The following is a 17,778-nucleotide window of genomic DNA, read 5'->3' as shown; positions in this document are numbered from 1 at the left end:
CTGTTAGTCTGAGGAGGCTTAAGAGGGCACAGAGCCAATGTTACACATTCTTGAAGAGAGAAGACTTGGGAGATTTTGTTCATGTAAAGCCAACTCTAGAGTTTTGGGGCTTTTCCTTCGCATAAAGAAATCGTACTTTGTCAAAGGGTGAAAAATAGAGCAATCATGCATAATCTGATGTTCAAAAGCAAAACGACAGATGCACGCCCGGCTTCTCCTCCCAGCTCAGGGCAGGCGTCTGTGAGCCCTGGGGGACCCCGATCTGTCAGGAACAGCTTGTTCCTGGGAACTCAGACCCGGAGCACGAGCCCTCGTTTGATTCCGGACTGACCATTTATTGGCTGTGTGACTGAACATATCTCTTAATTTCTCTTAGGGGTGTATCCTCGTTGATAGCTTATGGGATCGGGTCTGAGTGAAAGAGCTAAAGACTGTGAGAGAGCCTGGCAGCTACCCAGAGCCTCCATGCCAGGATTTTGACTCAGACTCAGGTGAAAGCACTTCTTGAACCTAGTAACTGGCCTCTGTCACCCAAGTGGGAATACAGCATGACTTGGTCCATTGCCTGCCTCAGTCAGGAATATTTTGATCCTATAATTGCATCTCAGCATTGGCCTTGATACACTTAATTCTCATAAAGGTGACCAAAGGAAGAAAGCTAGTGTAATGGCCTCTGTCTTTGCTCTACTGGAGATCCGGACTAGGAAGGCCTGGGGTTTCAGTGACTTGAGACTGGCCTTCTGTATCATTCGTCACCACAGTTGGCAGCTGTACCCCATGGGTCCTTCCTCCCTGAGCGTCTGCAGCACTTATCCCAGGCTGCTTTATGTCACCTCCCCTTAGCGGACACTCACAGTTGAGTGACTTGCCAAGCGTGCTTAAGCATGGTTGTCTGCCCCCACTAAGGATGTGCTGAATTTGGTGAAAACTCAAAAGGAGACTTGTTTTTTCCCAATATTGCCAGGCTTACCAAACAAGACACTTTATAAAGCAATCAAAGTCATTATCAGAGTCCACCTCGCAAAGGTCTGCGCACACATGGATTGCTCAAAGTATGGGCCCCAACGAGTGGCAGCAGCAACCCCTGGGGACCTGTACTTTTCCAGGCCCCAACCCAGACCCGCCAAGTCAGAAGTCCTGGCGGTGGGGCCCAGCACACGCACTGTGTTTAGGGAACACATTCTCCAGGGGACTCCAGTCCCCAGTCTGAGCCCCCCTGTGCTTTCCAAATGAGAAAACGGGTGCAGAGAGGACCAGGGGCTTGTTTAGAGCTTCCCAGCGATCAGTGACCAAGACGAGCCTAGAATGCAAAACAGCCTGCTCCCTAAAGCTGAAAGCGTGCCTCCTGGTCAAGGCTTCATAAGCTCTGGAGCTACATACATTCCTGTGAGCAAACCATGCAGACGGCCGGGCAGCCCAGCGACATTGGCAGCAAGCAAGCATCTCTCCTCAACGTTCTCAACCTTCGAGTCTTGCAGAAAGCCCTCTCTCAGGAAAATGCCTTGCATGTAGTCCCATTAAACCTGCTGCGTTTCCTACATCTGTTTAGAAATGTCTGCCTTGTCCCAAATCCTCCACGTTGCCCTTTGTCCCCAGCTCGTTATGCTTTCTTTTTCTTTTTTTTTTTTAAAGATTTTTATTTATTTATTTGAGAGAGAGAGAGAGAAACATTATGAGAGGGGAGAAGGTCAGAGGGAGAAGCAGGCTCCCCGCTGAGCCGGGAGCCCGATGTGGGACTTGATCCCAGGACTCCGGGATCATGACCTGAGCCGAAGGCAGTCGCTTAACCAACTGAGCCACCCAGGCGCCCGTTATGCTTTCTTAAGGACAGCCACCACTCTGCCTTCCAAGAAAGATAGACTAACCATGGAGATTGGATACATCGAAACAAATTCTTTTATTATGTTTCTCTTTTATAAGGCGACTGACTGGGCCCTCATTGGCTTTAAGCTGTAGAAGTCAAGATGCCAACAGAAATACATTTAATTTTCCCCTGATGCCTAACAAACAGGAGACCTTTCAAAACCTTGTCCAATTCAGGCCCTGCTTCTTAAAAGTAGAAGGTTAAGGGAGTAAGATCTGACTTAAAGTAACTGAAAATAATTTAGTTTGACATAGATTTATTGTAGTCACTTTCAGATGAAGGCATTTCTTAGAGATGCCTTGTCCTGCATGGTAGTCAAAACTGAAGAAAGAGTAATTGATAAAGATTTCCATAATCCAAACTTGATATATTTTTCTATTATATTATTATAAAATATAGCTTAAGGTACCCAAAGGCATCCCAAATAAACTACAGCTATGTGTTTGGGAGGAAAAATAATAAAAGGCACCTACAAGTGAAAACAAAAAAATTTTTTCAAAAGAATAAAGAAATACGTAGGGGGGTCCCTTGGCCTTGAAATTGTCAATAAGTCAGTGTCATTTGTCCTTAGAGAATCAAAACAAGAAAACCAGCCATGGGGAAATCAGCAGTAAAATTAATTAGATCACCTGCTCATTAACCACTAAGCTGTGGGAAATGTAATTGTGATAGGCGAGGGATGATTTCTTTCAAGAGACCGAGTCATTAACAATACAGCCGATATCTTAATACTTGAATAAGTTTCAAATTATCTCCAAAATAAACATTTCCAACTTGGGTGAGAAGCAGGTGTTTCCAAAATGAAAACTATTCACACGAACTGTCCTAGGCTCTCGTGCCTGCATTTGGACCACTGAGTCCCACGCACACTCCTCACAGTTTGGAACTCCCACTTGAAGAGAAGGAAAGGTAGGCTCCGATCAGTGAAATGATGGGCTCTGTGCCCCTGCCGCCGGGAAGGGCAGGAGCCAGAATGTTACACCAACGCCCAATCTCTTCCCAGGACCTGAGGCGAGGAGGGACAGCGGCAGTACTGGCCACAGAGACCACCCATCCCTACCAGGCTTTTGTCCTCAACCGTGCAAACTTGTGTTATTTACAGCTCAGTCCTCCGGGGCGCGGGTGGGGGTGTTGTAGGATCTACAGCTCGATTATTCCAAAAGGAGATAGCATTATATCTCCTCCTGGAGGAAGGCAGACTCAGGCAGCCCTGGTTTCCACAGCTGGTGAGAAAGGGTGTGCACGCCCCTCCCGGGAGCGCCCCCCGGAGCCCGGCAAACCAGAGAAACGGTGAACAGAATCACCAGACCCGTGGTCAAGTGGGAACACTTTTCCTTTTATTCAAGTGCTCACAATGGATCAGTCTCCGGCATCATTTCAGCTGACATGGTCCCACGAGATGTTCATCACAGGTAGTAAAGGCCTTTGGCCAGGGTCTTCACCACGGCCACATGAGGAAAAGGGGCTCCCAGGCCCGACCCCCCACTGTCCAGGCGCAAGCAGCTTCAGGCCAGCTCCCTGACCCCAGTGAAGCGGGGGGTGGGGGGCATAAGGCCCCGGCACTGCCCGATTGTGCCACCCCGCGGTCCAGGCCACAGCAGGGGCGTCAGGCTGGAGAAATGTGTCCAAAGCCAGGCGTCTTGATGCTGGGGATGTTGTTCTTCCTGTAGAAGTCAGCCTTCACGTGGTTGGCTCGGCTGTGGTCCCGGTTCAGGGGCTCCACGGGCTGGTGTATGCGCCTCCCATAGACCGAGGACATCAGCACTCCCACAGGCCGCTGACGCTCCTGTCCGGGGTCACCAGAACACGGGGTCAGCTCGCACCTCCCGGGTCACAGGACCTACCTTGTGTCCTGGAAGCCCTCCCTGCCTGGCACACCCGCACACCTGCAACCTGCTCCGGCCGTGCTTCTTAATGCCCGGGGGGGGGGGGGGGCGCCTAAACTGTGTCACACCCTGTCCCTCGTGCTCCGAGCCATCATGGCCCCCACGTCCTTCATGTCATTCAGAGGAAAGGCAAAGAGCTTGCACCGGCACCAGGCGCCCTCTCAGCCCCCTCACTTCAGATGGTGTTCCTCTCCCCTCCCTGCCCTCCCGCTGTCCTCCTGCCTGCCCCCCACCTTACCAACTCCCTGCCCCTCCATTTTCCCAGCCCCCCCATCTCCCGACCCCCTTCCCTCCCCAGCTCCCCAGTCTCCTCTCACTTTCCCTGTGCCCCTTAAAAGGCTTTATTTCTCTGCACACCACTTACCACGACCTGGAATTCAGTTCCCTATGTATAGGACGTATATTTTTCTATTTCCTCGTAGGAACGTCGGCTCTAAGAGGACAGGGACTTTCTTCTCCCCGCTCTGTGCTCAGTGCACATGGGAGGCCCTCAGAATGTGGGGCGTGATACAGGTGTTCTTACGACAGGAAAGCGCTAGCCAAGTCACTGCCAACTTGGAATGAACTCACATAAACAAAAACAATAGGAAGACACCTAATGTCTCTGACTTAGGTAGTTATACTTCATAGTTCACCACTTAACTTCCCATCGAAATGAAGTTTGCCTGGAAGTGACATGGCAACATTATTTTTTCTTGTATATTTTACTTATGTATTTGACAGAGAGAGACACAGCGAGAGAGGGAACACAAGCGGGGGGTGGGGGGGAGAGGGAGCTGCAGACTCCCCGCGGAGCAGGGAGCCCGACGCGGGGCTCGATCCCAGGACCCTGGGCCCATGACCTGAGCCGAAGGAAGAAGCTTAAGGACTGAGCCACCCAGGCGCCCCCAGCATTCTTAACAATAGCAGCCACAGGCAAAAATCCGCTGACCGAGAAAGAAATCCCAGCAGAGGCTCTTACGTTCCGATTTCTGTGCCTTGTAGAAAAGATGATGATAGTTACTCAGCACCTGGCTCTTAATAGCCATTGCTGTCCTCAGATCAGACTCCGTGGAGACCGTGTCCCGAGTGCAGGAAGTCACCAGGAGGGTCTCACCCCTAAGGAGACGCCCGCCTCCTGGCACCCACCTGCCGTGGCGCCGACCTCCCCTCCCTGGGGCCTGGGAGTTTTGCTCCTCTGTTGCTCACACAGCTGTGCAGCCGACCTCAGGCCGAGCCCCTTCCAGAAAGCCGCGCACACCCCAAAGAGGAACTGCCCCATACGTGGAGGTTGGAGGCCCGTACCTAAACTAGGGAGCCTATTCTTGTTATTCCGCCAGGGTCCGTGGGAGAACCAGGGCGGCCAGGACTCAGAAGTGAAGCAAAAACCTGCTTTATCTGCTGAGAAGACCTCTTAGTTTTGCCTTGATGAAGCTGTTAACTAAACGAAACCACAGAGTCACAGAAACAAATACACAGAAGGAGAAGAGAGGGAGCTGGAAGCGGCTGAGTCCAGCCCCGGGGGCGGCAAGGAAGAGGGCCACCCGCGAGAGTCAGCACAGCACGCTGGCAGATAGAGATGCACACGCTCACAGCTCATCTGTTCGCACTGGGTCAGCAGCCGGTCTTCACATTACCTCCTCGTTCACATGAAGTCCCAGGCTTTTTGCATGTTCTCTGTCGTCTCGGTGAAGTTTCTGATTGTAGCCTGGGCTCTTGTTAAAAACACAGTCGTACAAGGAAATGACTCCTGTCTGGGAATAAAAAGAGAAAGCCAGGCATGGGCTCACTGGACGGCCGGGCCGCGCAAATCCTCGTGGAGCTTGGAAGCCAGGCTTCTCCCTGATGGACAGTGGAGATGTGCAGTTTCCCGTCTGCACTGAGTGTGTGCTCGGGAAGATCACCCCAGGACAGACCCTGGACGACCAGAGCAGGTCCCCGAGAGGCCCAGCGAGCTGGGGACATCTCCGTGGCTCTTTTTCTGCACCTCCTACAGATCCCTCCTTGACCAAGGCACTTGACCCTCCCGATCTCTGACTCTACCACTAGCCCACAACCTTAAAATAAGAGTAATCCACTCAATATATATATGTTTTTCTCCTTCATTTCCGCCTTTCTCATATTTCTCAGATTTTCTGCAGTAAGCTTGTACTGCTTTAAAAGATTAACCCTAACTGAACACTGAGACAATATAACCAAACAGAAGTATCTGTAAGTTGCTGCCAATAGGTGGGTGGGCACCTAGTACAAATCCCTCTTCGAAGAGACAGAACTATTTCCTTTAATCAGATGTGGTAGCTCTAACCAATGTCATTCACAATGCATGGATATATATATTTGATATATAATATATGTACATTTATAATATATGCACAGACATCAGATATAAAAATACGTGCACACGCAAACCTTTGATGTATTAGAAAATTATCCCATAAACAGCTTTCATCTGAAGTATCTCCATTTTTTTCATCCCAAATTTCTCTTGATACAAAAATTAATTTGCTTTATCTGGTACCTAGTAAAAGGAAAAGACATCCATGCGTTAGCTCATCTATAATCGTCACATGTAAGTCAGGACGGTCCTTTATGTTCCTCCAGCCAAGGGCCCACTGCTCTGGATCCTCCAGCAGTAAACCGAGACTCGCTGTCTCGCCGGTATTTGGGGTCACGGGGCGTCTGCCTGTGCCCGCTCGCTTGCTTGTTTGCCCAGGGAAGTAATGCTAGAAATATTTCCTCCAACTGCAGGACCGCGGAGGTAGAAGCTAAACAGTGAACAGGATGCATGGCATGGGTTTGGTCTGCTGGGAAAAGTGGACCGCCCATTCTCGCCGACTGCGGGGCTCAGCGCGGCTGGTAGCAATGGAAATGGCAGAGTGTGATGTGGCTTCAACCCCGCCTTGGCAAATCCCTCACGGGTCATCTGTCCTGTGCCAGATGTGCCACTCCTGCTGGGGTAGTCGGGAAGATTGCTCAGACACATGGCCACCTTCCTGGTGCAATTAACCATCTAGTAAGGAAAACAAGGCGAGCTTTTAGGATTATTTTAGGTTCCTAAGAATTCCAATGGCAGCATGCCTGTGGCACTTATTCACCTGCTCTGCCTAAGTTCAGAGTCATTCCAAGTGACTTAGGCAGGAGCCGTGGCTTTGGAGTCTGTGCCCCGATGGCCATATAATGAGGTCACCTTGCAGGAGCTTCTTGTTGGCACTGTCCTCTGTCACCTCCTGGGCTCCTTGGTCTGTTCATGCACTGGGTTGGCTGGCCCTGGCCTTCACCTGTCCTGAATACCACCTATAGTATAGCTCATACACCCCGGGTTAAAAAACAGAAAGCCCAAATCGGTGGGGTGGTGATACCTTATTCCACTTTGGGTACTGTAAAAATCAGCTAGCTATTTGGGAAAAACAATAAACTTGGATCTTCACGGCACATTTATCATCAGAAGTCAATTCTGGATGGATTAGAAAAACAAGTGAAAAGAAAATCCATAAGGGACCTCCTACGCATAAAAGTATTGGGGAAAATGTCACAAAGAAAATATCAATCACTTTGGTTATATAAAAATCAGACATCTGATAATCAAATAAAATTAAGACTTCTTTTAAAGCCTGTAGGAAGGAAGGAGAAATCTCAGTATCTTGAACATACAGTGTGTAGGAGGTAGGATGTCCGCAGAAGCTGGGGGCATTGGCTGGGTGCTTGCTTCTAGCCTGGAGAGGTTCAACGCACCTTGCAGCTAGCCTTTTTTTGGGAAGCCACCAGGCCAGAGAGCCCTGCAGTGACACAAGAGAGGCTCAAGTACACCACCCACTTCCCCCAAAGGTGGGAATGCCGGCCTCTGTGAAGCACCACGATGCAGACCCTTCCTTTTGGGGTTCAGAGCAGAGCTCGTGGCCCGGCCCGGCTGAGCCCAGCAGGCCGACCCGGACAGCAAGTAAATACCCCGTCGCCCCCACACCATCCCCTTACAGGGATTTAAGCTGGGCTCGTGGTCATAATCTAGATGTCCCATTGTCGCCAGAATCCCTCTGGCCTGGCTGACCCTGTGAAGTGGGTGTGTTTTCTGGGAGTCTGCAACAGAAAGACCTGCTCCCCAATCAATCAGTCAATGAATAAAATCTTTGAAAAAGAAAAAGACAAGCCGCAGTAGCACATGAGAAGGAGGGTTAGTTACGGAGCGCCTACATATCTTGCCATATGCTAGAGCAGTCTTTATGAGGGATCTCACTGCACCCGCAGGGTGTGAACAGGGTCTCTCTGCTGTGCAGGGATTTTGCATATTTACCACTTTCCAGAGTACAATGAATTTTTCTGTCACTGAGAAATAAGGGGGGGGGGAGTCCCTCATCAGGCCGGCAGCCTCACTTAGCAAAGTGACTGTCCATTTCCAACACCTAATCAGACCGAAAATCTGTCTTTTCTTGGATGTTAATTATTAATCTCTCTTCTTTCTTTTTGTCTTTCATCCCTTCACGGTTTGAAGCAAAATCGCGTTAATAAAAACCAATCTGGATTTAGACGCTATCACAAAACAGAGCTTCTAGGTTTACTGGTGTTTTGCTATTAAAATCTCGCAAGAGACTGCCTCTCTCACGCGTATCATTGCTTTTAAAAAACAAAGCAAAATGAGCCCATTTATTTTCTCTCTGGTGATCTCCCTTTGTCCCTTTGCATTTTGAGTATTGTTAAAATGTAGCATGGTCTCGTTCTGGGCGTGGTGTCTGATCACTTGCCTTCAGTTCCCCCAAGGTGACCCGTACTCCTACCACCACAAATAACCCCTCTGTGGCCCTGGGCTGACGCCGTAAGAGTGGAGACCTTCAGGTTTCAACCTCCAAAGTACATTGCTCTAACCATCAGACAAGGCACCCAGCTCGGCTCCAGGACAAAAATAGGGAGTCCCCATCTTACAGGAGACCGCAGGCTGAAAATGGAAATAAACTCATTAATTAAACAATTCAAGGTAATGCCCATGGAGCGGCAGAGGTATGCACAAAGTACAGTGGCACCAGAGAGGAAGAATCCGCACCTGCCTGGGTCGGGCAGGAAGTCCATGTGGCTGCAGTCAGCACGGGAGAGGCTGCCCCGCATCCCTATGGCTGGAGCCCCAGGGAAGCCCCCTCCCTGTGTGTTACGGGTTGAATTGCATCCACAAAAGAATTCATACGTTGAAGTCCTAACCCCCAGGATCTCAGAAGGTGATTTAGAAGTAAGGATGCTGAGGATGTAGTTAGTTAAGGTGAGGTCATACCAGGGTAGGGTTGGGCCCCTCATCCAAGAGCATGGGTGTCCTTATTTAAAAAGGTTCAGAAACTGACAGAGACATGCAGAGAGAGATGATGTGAGGAGACACAGAGAGAGCAGGGCCATCCACAGCTGAAGGGGAGCGGCTGGAGCAGACTCTCCCTCACAGCCTCCAAAGGAACCAACCCTGCCAACACCTTGATTTGGCCTCCAGAACGAGGAGACGGTAAGTTTCTGTTGCCTAAGCCCCTGGTCTGTGGTACCTTATTATGGCAGCTCCAACGCACACACTTGGCAGCGAGCAAGAGCCATCTTTTGAACAATGGAAAGAATGGAGATGACGCACTCTGCTCCAAGTAAACGGAGTCAGTAGACCATTCAGCCCAGACAACCGGGTAGTTCGACATCACCAATATTCAGTTCTGCTCTATTCCTGACTCCACAGGGGGTTAATTTCCTCTGCTCCTTTGGGTGACTGAAGCCAAGTGGCCAGTTCTCAGCAATGAACTATGAGTGGGGGGTGACATGGGACACCAGGCAGAAGCCTGTGGGGACCCCTGAAGCTTCCTGTGAGTGTTAGCAGCTCCCTTGGCGGTTGCTAAGTGACTCTCGCGGACAGAGCCATCCCTCGGATCCCCGTTGGACTTTTAACGTGAGAAATAAGCCTTATTTGGGGCACTGAGACTTTGGAGGCTGTTGGTGACTGCAGCATAACCCTGTTTCTCATGCCTAAAGCAAGCAGGTACCTGAGGAAGTCCTGGCTTCTACCGCCTCCAGCCTACAAGGGTGCATCTGCGGGTCCCGCACTTCTACTATGCCCAGTTCCCCCCAGAGAGGTTACACACCCTCTCACACCAATAACAGGAGTAAGAGCTCCAGCAAACCGGAACCTGAGTCCTTTCTTTCCTCCTCTCTTTCAGATCGTTTAAATACAAATGCACTGTTCATTGTCCGTTCAAACGAGGTAATAAGAAAAAGGAAATTAATACATTTTTACTGTGGTACTCGGGCAGGGGTAATGTTATGTGCTCACTGAACACACTTTCTCTTCAAGAATAAACAGAAGACCGCAATCACCAGGTGCCATCACAATTGTCACACCAGGTGACAAGCTCTGGCAAGGAACTGTGGGGGAAACCAGCAAGCATCACCTTCTAGGTGGTGGTCCATAAGAGCTCTCATGTGTCCTCCATGCTCTCGCCTGGTTCTAGCGAGTTCAGAGGGTCCAATGCAGGACTGCAGGGTCCCAAAGATCTGCACGTCTAGGAACCACTAAAAAGGAAGAGCCTGGTTTCCCAAGTTACTGGGCAGGAGAAACACACATGAAGAAAGAAACACTCTTCCATTATGTTACGTTTATATGCACAAGGCCAGTGGTGTGCTTATGTTAACAAGCTGCTCTCTGGACAAAAAAGACCTGACTTGCAGCATTTGCTGATTTCCGCAGTAGAAAAAGTCTCACCGTGCCTGATTTCAGGCTTCCAAGCGAATGCAGAGTTCAAACAAAATGCTAAAATGTATGAGCAGGCTCTGATACACCACTCGTTAAGACTCTCAGGGTTCAGGGTCTGTTTGCTTCCAGAGCACATCCCAGCCCACCTGAACTGAAACGGTAATCAAGCTATGATCAGGCTGCATTCATTTCCTCTCTTAGTGGGCATAGTACTGTTACCTCTCATCCGGAGGCTTTCAGGCTCTGTTTGCCTACCAGTGTGTGACCTACTTTTAAAAAATGAAAATTCTCAAGGTGATCCAAAAGGGTTGCCTTTGATTCATAGGGGCATTTTTACTTCTGTTGAGTCTAGTGCTTCTCCCCAGGGGGGTCCAGCGGCATGTGAAACTTAATGATATTTTCATTAATTCTAACATCCTTAAAAATTCCATTCTCAGAAGGACTGTGGCTTGTCAAGGACATAATGTTAGCACTTAAAAGGACAATACTCAGCTCTTCTCTTTGGCTCCTCTGTGGCAAAGATGCTGTTTCTAAATCTAAGGGCACAAGTTTGGGAAATGGTTGTAACTTTTCCAATAATCTGAAAATTTTATCAGTTTAATAAGAATCCTATCATAAGCAGCCTTGTTAATGTGTTTTTTTCACTACTTCTAAGGGATCTGTGGCTGGTAGTGCTGCCTGAAACCAGAGCCCTAGAACCTGCCGCCTTACCCCTGAGTTGAAGTGAACACACTACCCACCTTTGATCTCACGTGTATTTCCTACTGGAGGTGTCTCTGAGTGAGGGGTCTGCGCAATTTGTCGCCAAGAGGAGACCTGGTACTTGGTCCTGCTTCTGTTGACGCCAGCACCCTCACACCCCCGCCCCCCAGCTATTCACATCACTGAAGGAAGGGTGAGCCACTGCTGCTGAAACTTGGCCAAATATATTGGGGATAACGCTGTTCCTTTTCCTGTGTCACTGTGCCCCTCAAAAAGGGATGACTTTGAAAAAAATGTCTGAGATAAGGTGTTACATGAAAAGGGCAAGCTGCAAACACCTATGCGCAGCTGTGTGATCTGCATGTGAACATGTTCTTTTAAACAAAGTTAGACACCACCGCATTCATATGCGCACAGTGGACGACCCACCGCTCCAGCCGTTTCGGTCCATATGGAGGACTTCTGCTAGAAGGACGCACGCACGGCCTCTCCCCTCACCCCTTCCTCCCTCCCTGGGGGTGACCTTCCCCTTGCTGAGCTCCACCTGCCCTGGAGGAAGACATTCAGCCCCAACCCTTGCCCCCACAGACCTCCAGTTTTCCAAGGGCAGGTCACTGGACAGGGAAGATGCAGCTAGCCACCTTCAGGAGAAGCAACACCGTCCACTCCCAAGGTTGATCCCTGAGGAACAGAGGAAGGCCAAGCAAAACCCAGGCAGCAGATAATGCCAAACGGAACCTCTCTCTAGTCTAAGAGGCTAATCTTGTCAGTGACTTTTCCTGGTTTAAATAAACTTTGCATCCGATTCCTGCACACCTCCTTCATTCACTGCAGCCCGTATTTATGAAGCGCCCACAATGAGACGGGCACTGTTGAGATTGCTCAGGACAGAACTGTGACGACGATAATCCCTGTCCTCAGACTTCAGTGGAAGAAAGAAGCAGCAAGATAACTAAGTAAAATGTTTAGTCGGTTGATACTAAAACAGGCACAGGAGGAAAAACTGGCAGGGAGGGGGAAGGAAACGTCTGTGGGGGTGCTCATAATTTCATTCAGCGGGCACTCATTTTTATTGTAAGGCTTGTGGGTGCAAGGGTCGGCCTAGATTTTAAGAGGTAAAGGAGCACCAGAACTGGAGCTTACCGCTCCTCCAGAGCCCTTAGGAGCAGCTGAGGTTGCGTGGCAGACTGCTCCGTGCCTAAGGATGAAGAGGCTCCATCTCAGAGGGATTGGGGGGTGGCAGGCTCGTACGAACACCTCCTATACACTGGACGCGGGCATCTCTGGACAGTCAACATGCATCGTTTTATCTACAAAGTGCCTGGCTGCATTCAGTGAAGGGCAACTCCCTGATCAGGAGGGTCAAGAAACAGCCCCTCGCCTCCCTGCCTCTACCACACACCAAGAAGGAAAGTGGGCTAATCTCACTAAAGCTAGGGTGAGGCTTTCTGAGCCACGCTTCACCCAAGACAGAGCTATCCACAAACCGGCTTACCATGAGGGAAAGCATATTCTAAAACCACCTAAGAATTTTTTTTTTTTAATGTGGCTCTTAAACTTTGAGAAATTTAATAAAATCCTTCATAAAAGGGCATTGTCCTTTGACTTAGCTTTTCCATTTCAGTGGCAGAAATGTTGCACAAGGCAGAAGAAGGAAAAAAAAATTTAAAAACATCATTGAACTGAATCTGCCTTGCTGCCATCGGAACAATATTTTATAGGAAAAGTCCCCGCTGCTACAGGTCCCTAGGGGGCAGTATGGGAGTTGATCACATTTCAGCTGGCAGCTTTAGATGACAAATTTGTCTCAGGATCCAAGGCGTTACTGGGGCTTAAAATAAGTGTGCTGCATTGAAAGCCTGAACTCTGGGCTCTTCCAGGGGAGATGCCTTAGATTAGAAGCCACCAGAATGACACGCAGATTACCTGCCTCACCTGTAAATCTCTGACAGCAAACAAGGGTGAGACATCTAAGACACCGGCCGGAAACTAACCTTCAGTGAAAGGGAACTCAAATGATCACTAACAAAAGCAAACGGTAATAATCATAGCCCTACTTACATGGGGTTTACTATGTACCACTGTATACCCATGAATTAAATTAATTCCCCTAATCGCCCCATGAAGCTGGTACTGTTTCATAGAAAGTGACACGGAGGGTTTGTGACTTGGGCAGTCTGCACAGCTGGTAACACGGAGCCAGTATTTTTACCCAAGACTCCTTGGCCTGTGCTACTAACCGATCACTAAGTGTGCCCCACAGTAATTGACTTAAGAGCTATTCTGCCATGTTTCTTCTCAGCTTTGGGTACGGCCTGGGTTCACAGTTAACTGAGAGGCAGCTGAGTCCTCTAGCAAATTTGTGATACAAAGTTCATCCTCTTCGGTCCAACTGATCTCATGGTAGAGAATCAGCTTCTGCAGCCCCCCAGCCGATTGCGTGCTCATTCCTATGATCCCCAGGAGCATGTTATTACCATTGGTGGTTATCCTACAAATGTACTTTGAAATGCCTTTTGTTTTTCTTGCAGCCTTTAAGGCTCTTTTATTCAGGTGTTAATATTTCTGCTACATCATTTTCTTCTGTGTGACACTAAAAGACTTCAGGATTTGAATTTGCCTGTGACCCCAGTTATCAAAACGGTACCAATTTTTTTTTATAAAGTCTGTTTTGCATTCATTCATTCAAAGGCCCATTCCTACCTTCCAGGGACAGTAACCTATCAGAGCAGGGGTTGGCGGACGTGTTGTGTAAAGAGACAGATAGTCACTGTTTTAGGCTTTCAGGTCACATGGTTTCCTGTTGCAACTACTCAACTCTGGTGGTAGCCATAGATAATACTAAATGAATGAGCATGGGACCGTGTTCTGATAAAACTTTATTAAAACAGGCAGTGGGCCAGATTTGGCCCAAGGGCCTTTGTGGTGCGGACCCCTGAATTAGAGGTACATACTTCTTGCCTACGCCTGATTTCCTACTAAGTACAGAGCCGTGGGCACCTCATACCTCAGGCATCTCTCTGCATCTTGGCCCCAGAAAGGCAGAGTCACATATCAGATTGGTGAATTTAGGAAGAATAAACTGGACCTGCCATGTCCAATTCTGCTCTTTTCCTGTTGGCAGTACCTGGCCCACAGCAGGTGGGGGTTCAGCTCTTTTTCTGGGGCCCACAGCTGCAGTGGCCGGGTAGGTATATCTACCTGATTCAGAGCTACGGTGTCCACAATCAATTTTTACCCAGAATTCTTAGCAGGACCCTGCAACCTGGCTTTTATCTCTGATAAATATGTATCTTGAACCCCATCTGTTTTAGTCTTTTACCTTATTTCTCCATAGTCTCAAAGTGGTACTTAAAAGGACTCCTCAAAGGCACACATAAAATGATGCGTTTGTAAATTTTTTTCATTTTGTCAGGAAGCCAGACAAAATTTATGTTCTCTCAATAAAACAGCATGGACCAACTTTAAACACGGAGATTCCTGGCCTTTCGGCTGGTTCTCTCATGCTGTGCAGGAATGCTCTGCATGAATCATAAATTGGCAATGATACAGGTTTTGCATGCTTAAATTGTAAAATTCATTTAATACATGAAATTATTTACAGATAAAAGTTCTTTCAAAACATATTGCTCATGGGAGGAAAAAATATGAGGTCCATCGTGGCAATGAGGTTGGCCCCATTGCTCAGAATCTGCCCAGTGTTAATACCTGGTGGATATTCGTGCTTAGGGGCAAAGGAACCAGGGCTGCAAATACAGCAGTGCTGCAGCTGTCCCCTTTCCTCCTTCTGTCCTCCCGTCCTTCCGTATTGCTCAAAGCCAAACAGAGAGGTGCTGACAGATAAGAGATCCTCCTGGCCAAGCGTTATGTGTTAGCTTGCTTGGGCTGCTAAAACAAAGCACCCAGACTGGGGGGCTTAAACAAGAGAAATGTACTGTCTCACCCTTCTGATGGCTGGAAGTCTGAGATCAAGGGGTCCACAGGGTTCGTTCCTCCTGAGGGGTGAGGGGAGAGCTGTTCCCAGCCTCTCTCCTCGGCTTGTAGAAGGCCATCTTCTCCCCATCCGTTCCCACCATCTTCAATCTGTGCGTGTCTGTCTCTGGGTCCAAATTTCACCTTTTCATAAGGACACTGGTCATACTGGATGAGGGCCCCCCAGTGACCTCACTTTGGTTGGATTACCTCCATAAAGACCCCATCTCCAAATAAGGTCACATTCTGATGTGCTTGGGATGAGGACTCTAACATGAGAATTTTAGGGGGACCCAATTCAACCTGTAACAGTCGTTTAAACTAGAAAGCACCGCTTGTGTTTGTAAGACTAAGCTCCATGCTATTCTCGTACATTTCATGCGTGGCAAGTCCTCCAGTGTGTGCTGACCTGATCTGAATGGGGATTCACCTGAGCTCTAGGGCTTGCGGGTGGGCAGGAGGAAAGGAAAGGAAGGATGGATTCTGTGGGAATACCTCACACATCATGAGGGAAAGAGCTCTGTCCTCCCAGGCACTTGGCTCACCTATACCCTCCCTGAGCCACTCACTGTCTCTGCAGGCTGAGCATCTTTGAATAATGATGCCCCTGCACCCTGAACCCCAAGACACACTGGAGACATTTAGGGAAAATGGCTTGATGAAAGGAGTAGAGGACTCCTGACAAGTTCTGAATTTGCTTCTCTTCCTTTGGCTTCCTGTCCAGCTTCTGTTTCAAAATGGCCTATACGGACCAGCAGGCTTTCCCCATGAGGCCCATGTGCCTGCTGCAGCCAGGCCAGACTCTAATGAGGGCTTCCTGCCCTGCGCTCCCCAAGGGCGGCTGTCCCGATCTGCCTCATGGTCATCTTCGGTTTGCAGGGGGCTCTCCAGGGGTTTCCGCACCCATGACTTTCTGGGCACCGTCGCTTCACTGAGGGCTGTCAGGCTGACCCCAGAGGGAGCCCTGCCTCAGTCCGCTGCACAGCCCTGGCACTCCCGAGACCCTCTTCCAGATCCAGGGCAGAGGGGTCAACTTGCTGCCCCTGGTAGTAGTTCTGGAAGCCCAGAGGCACCCAAACCCTTCCCCTAAGAACAACTGACCTAACCCACCCCCCAAATAGCTCAGGACACCAGGCTGAGCATTCTCACACCCGACCCTACCCTGTATGCCTTAACCCCAGCGCCTCATTCCAGCTGAGCATACCCCCCACCCCAACACACACACACACACACACACACACACACACACACACACACACACACACAGACGGCTCAGCCCCCGCTCACTCTCTAGGTGAGGGGGAGGTCCACCTTACTCTTGCGGTCCTGGTAACTGTACTCTTTGGGGTCCAGGTGCCCCCGAGGAAGGCCGCTCTCCCACCTTCTTTCCCCCTGTGACTCTGATGTCTCCTCACGCCCCGCCCTTGCGCCCTCACAGGCTGCGCAGACCTGCACCGGCCCCCACCCTCCACCCCTCACCCCCCTTGCAGCCCTGCCCCAGAGTCCCACGCCAGAGTTGCAGCGCAGACCTTCTGACTGCCCCCGAAGTGTAGCCCCGGCCTGCAGCCCCGCCCCATCCACCCTCCCCAGGCCTTCTCCTCAGCCTCGGTCCCTGGCAGAAAGGCCCCAGTCCGGTCTCCGGCAGTACAGCTCCACCCAAGCCCCACTACGCCGCAGGACCGCCTCGCCCCCATCCCGCCTCTCCTCCAGCCCGCTCCCCGGCTCTGCAGCCCCGCCCCCATTCTCCCCTCCCCCCGGCCCCGCCCTGGTAGTGAAGCCCCGCCCCATCCCGCCTCTCCTCCCACACCCTCCCTGGCTCTGCAGCTCCTCCCCCACCCCCTCTACCTCCTCGCCCCGCCCCCATTCCCCCGGTCCTCTAGCCCCCGCCCCGCTCGCTTGCCCCTCCCGCCCGCACCGCCGCGCCCCGCCGTGCAGCCCCTCCCCGGTGCGGCTCACCTTGGCCTGGCGGTAGTAGTAGCTGTGCTCCTTGGGGTCCAGGCGCCGCGGCGGGATGTAGCTGAAGGCGGACTGCGCCGAGAGGGGTGGCGGCCGGGGCTTGCCCCGCAGCGTGGCGGCGGTGAGCTCCTCCTCTTCGTCGTCCTCCATGTCACCCCGGTGAGACCCCGCGCCCGCCAAGGTCCGGCCCAGTCTGCCCGCTCCGGGCAGCCGGGCGTCCGCGTTCCGCGTTGCCTGGAAACCGGGGCCGCGCGACGCCAGGCTGGGCCCCGGGGCGGGGCGGGGCCGGCGGGACCCCCTCCCCCTCTCCCCCCGCTCCCGCTTCCTCTCCCCCGCGCAGCGCCCCCTTCCCCGCACCTCGCGTTCACTCTGGGTGTCTCCTAGGGGGTGCGTCCTCGGATCCCCAGCTGCAGAAGCGGCCGCGCCGGGGTTCCCGGTAGGAGATGCCCCCGGGGTCAGCACGTCCCAACCTGCTGACCCGTCTCCACGCAGCGTCGGTTCGTTCACGCGCCGACCACCCGTTCGCGGGGCAGTTCCTGACCGCGCACCTGCTAGGCGCCGGCGTTGGAGGCGCGTCCTTGAACCGAGCCGCAGGTGTCCACGTGGGGCTTACAGTCCGCTGGTAGAAGGCAAAAAGACAACCTAAAGTGGGTCTAGAGTAGCTCCGCCCAATAGGAACGCGGTGGGGGCCACACAGGCAACTTAAAACTGTCTGGTAA

General features: G+C 51.0%; 1 protein-coding gene across 1 annotated transcript; it reads right to left on the bottom strand.

Annotated features, from left to right (window-relative positions):
• Positions 1-3,470: 3,470 nt before the first annotated feature.
• CFAP90 (cilia and flagella associated protein 90) lies at positions 3,471-17,209 on the bottom strand. Its single transcript, XM_028122645.2, has 3 exons — positions 17,060-17,209; positions 5,367-5,483; positions 3,471-3,650 (listed from the first exon to the last, which is right to left on the bottom strand). Exons 1-3 carry the CDS (start codon positions 17,207-17,209, stop codon positions 3,471-3,473), a joined length of 447 nt encoding a protein of 148 aa, XP_027978446.1.
• Positions 17,210-17,778: the final 569 nt, after the last annotated feature.

This window comes from Eumetopias jubatus, unplaced genomic scaffold (genome assembly GCF_037043125.1).
Source record: "Eumetopias jubatus isolate StellerSeaLion01/CBP00866 unplaced genomic scaffold, mEumJub1_p1.0 scaffold_5, whole genome shotgun sequence".
NCBI lineage: Eukaryota > Metazoa > Chordata > Mammalia > Carnivora > Otariidae > Eumetopias > Eumetopias jubatus.
This window is presented reverse-complemented; position numbering and strand designations above follow the sequence as displayed.

Excerpts from the sequence above, each read along its gene's own strand:
- CFAP90 (XM_028122645.2), bottom strand. The coding sequence starts at position 17,209 with ATGGAGGACGACGAAGAGGAGGAGCTCACCGCCGCCACGCTGCGGGGC. Across the intron at positions 5,484-17,059 it reads ACTACTACCGCCAGGCCAAG|ACAGGAGTCATTTCCTTGTA; the intron begins GTGAGCCGCACC and ends TTTTATTCCCAG. Across the intron at positions 3,651-5,366 it reads GACTTCATGTGAACGAGGAG|GAGCGTCAGCGGCCTGTGGG; the intron begins GTAATGTGAAGA and ends GACCCCGGACAG.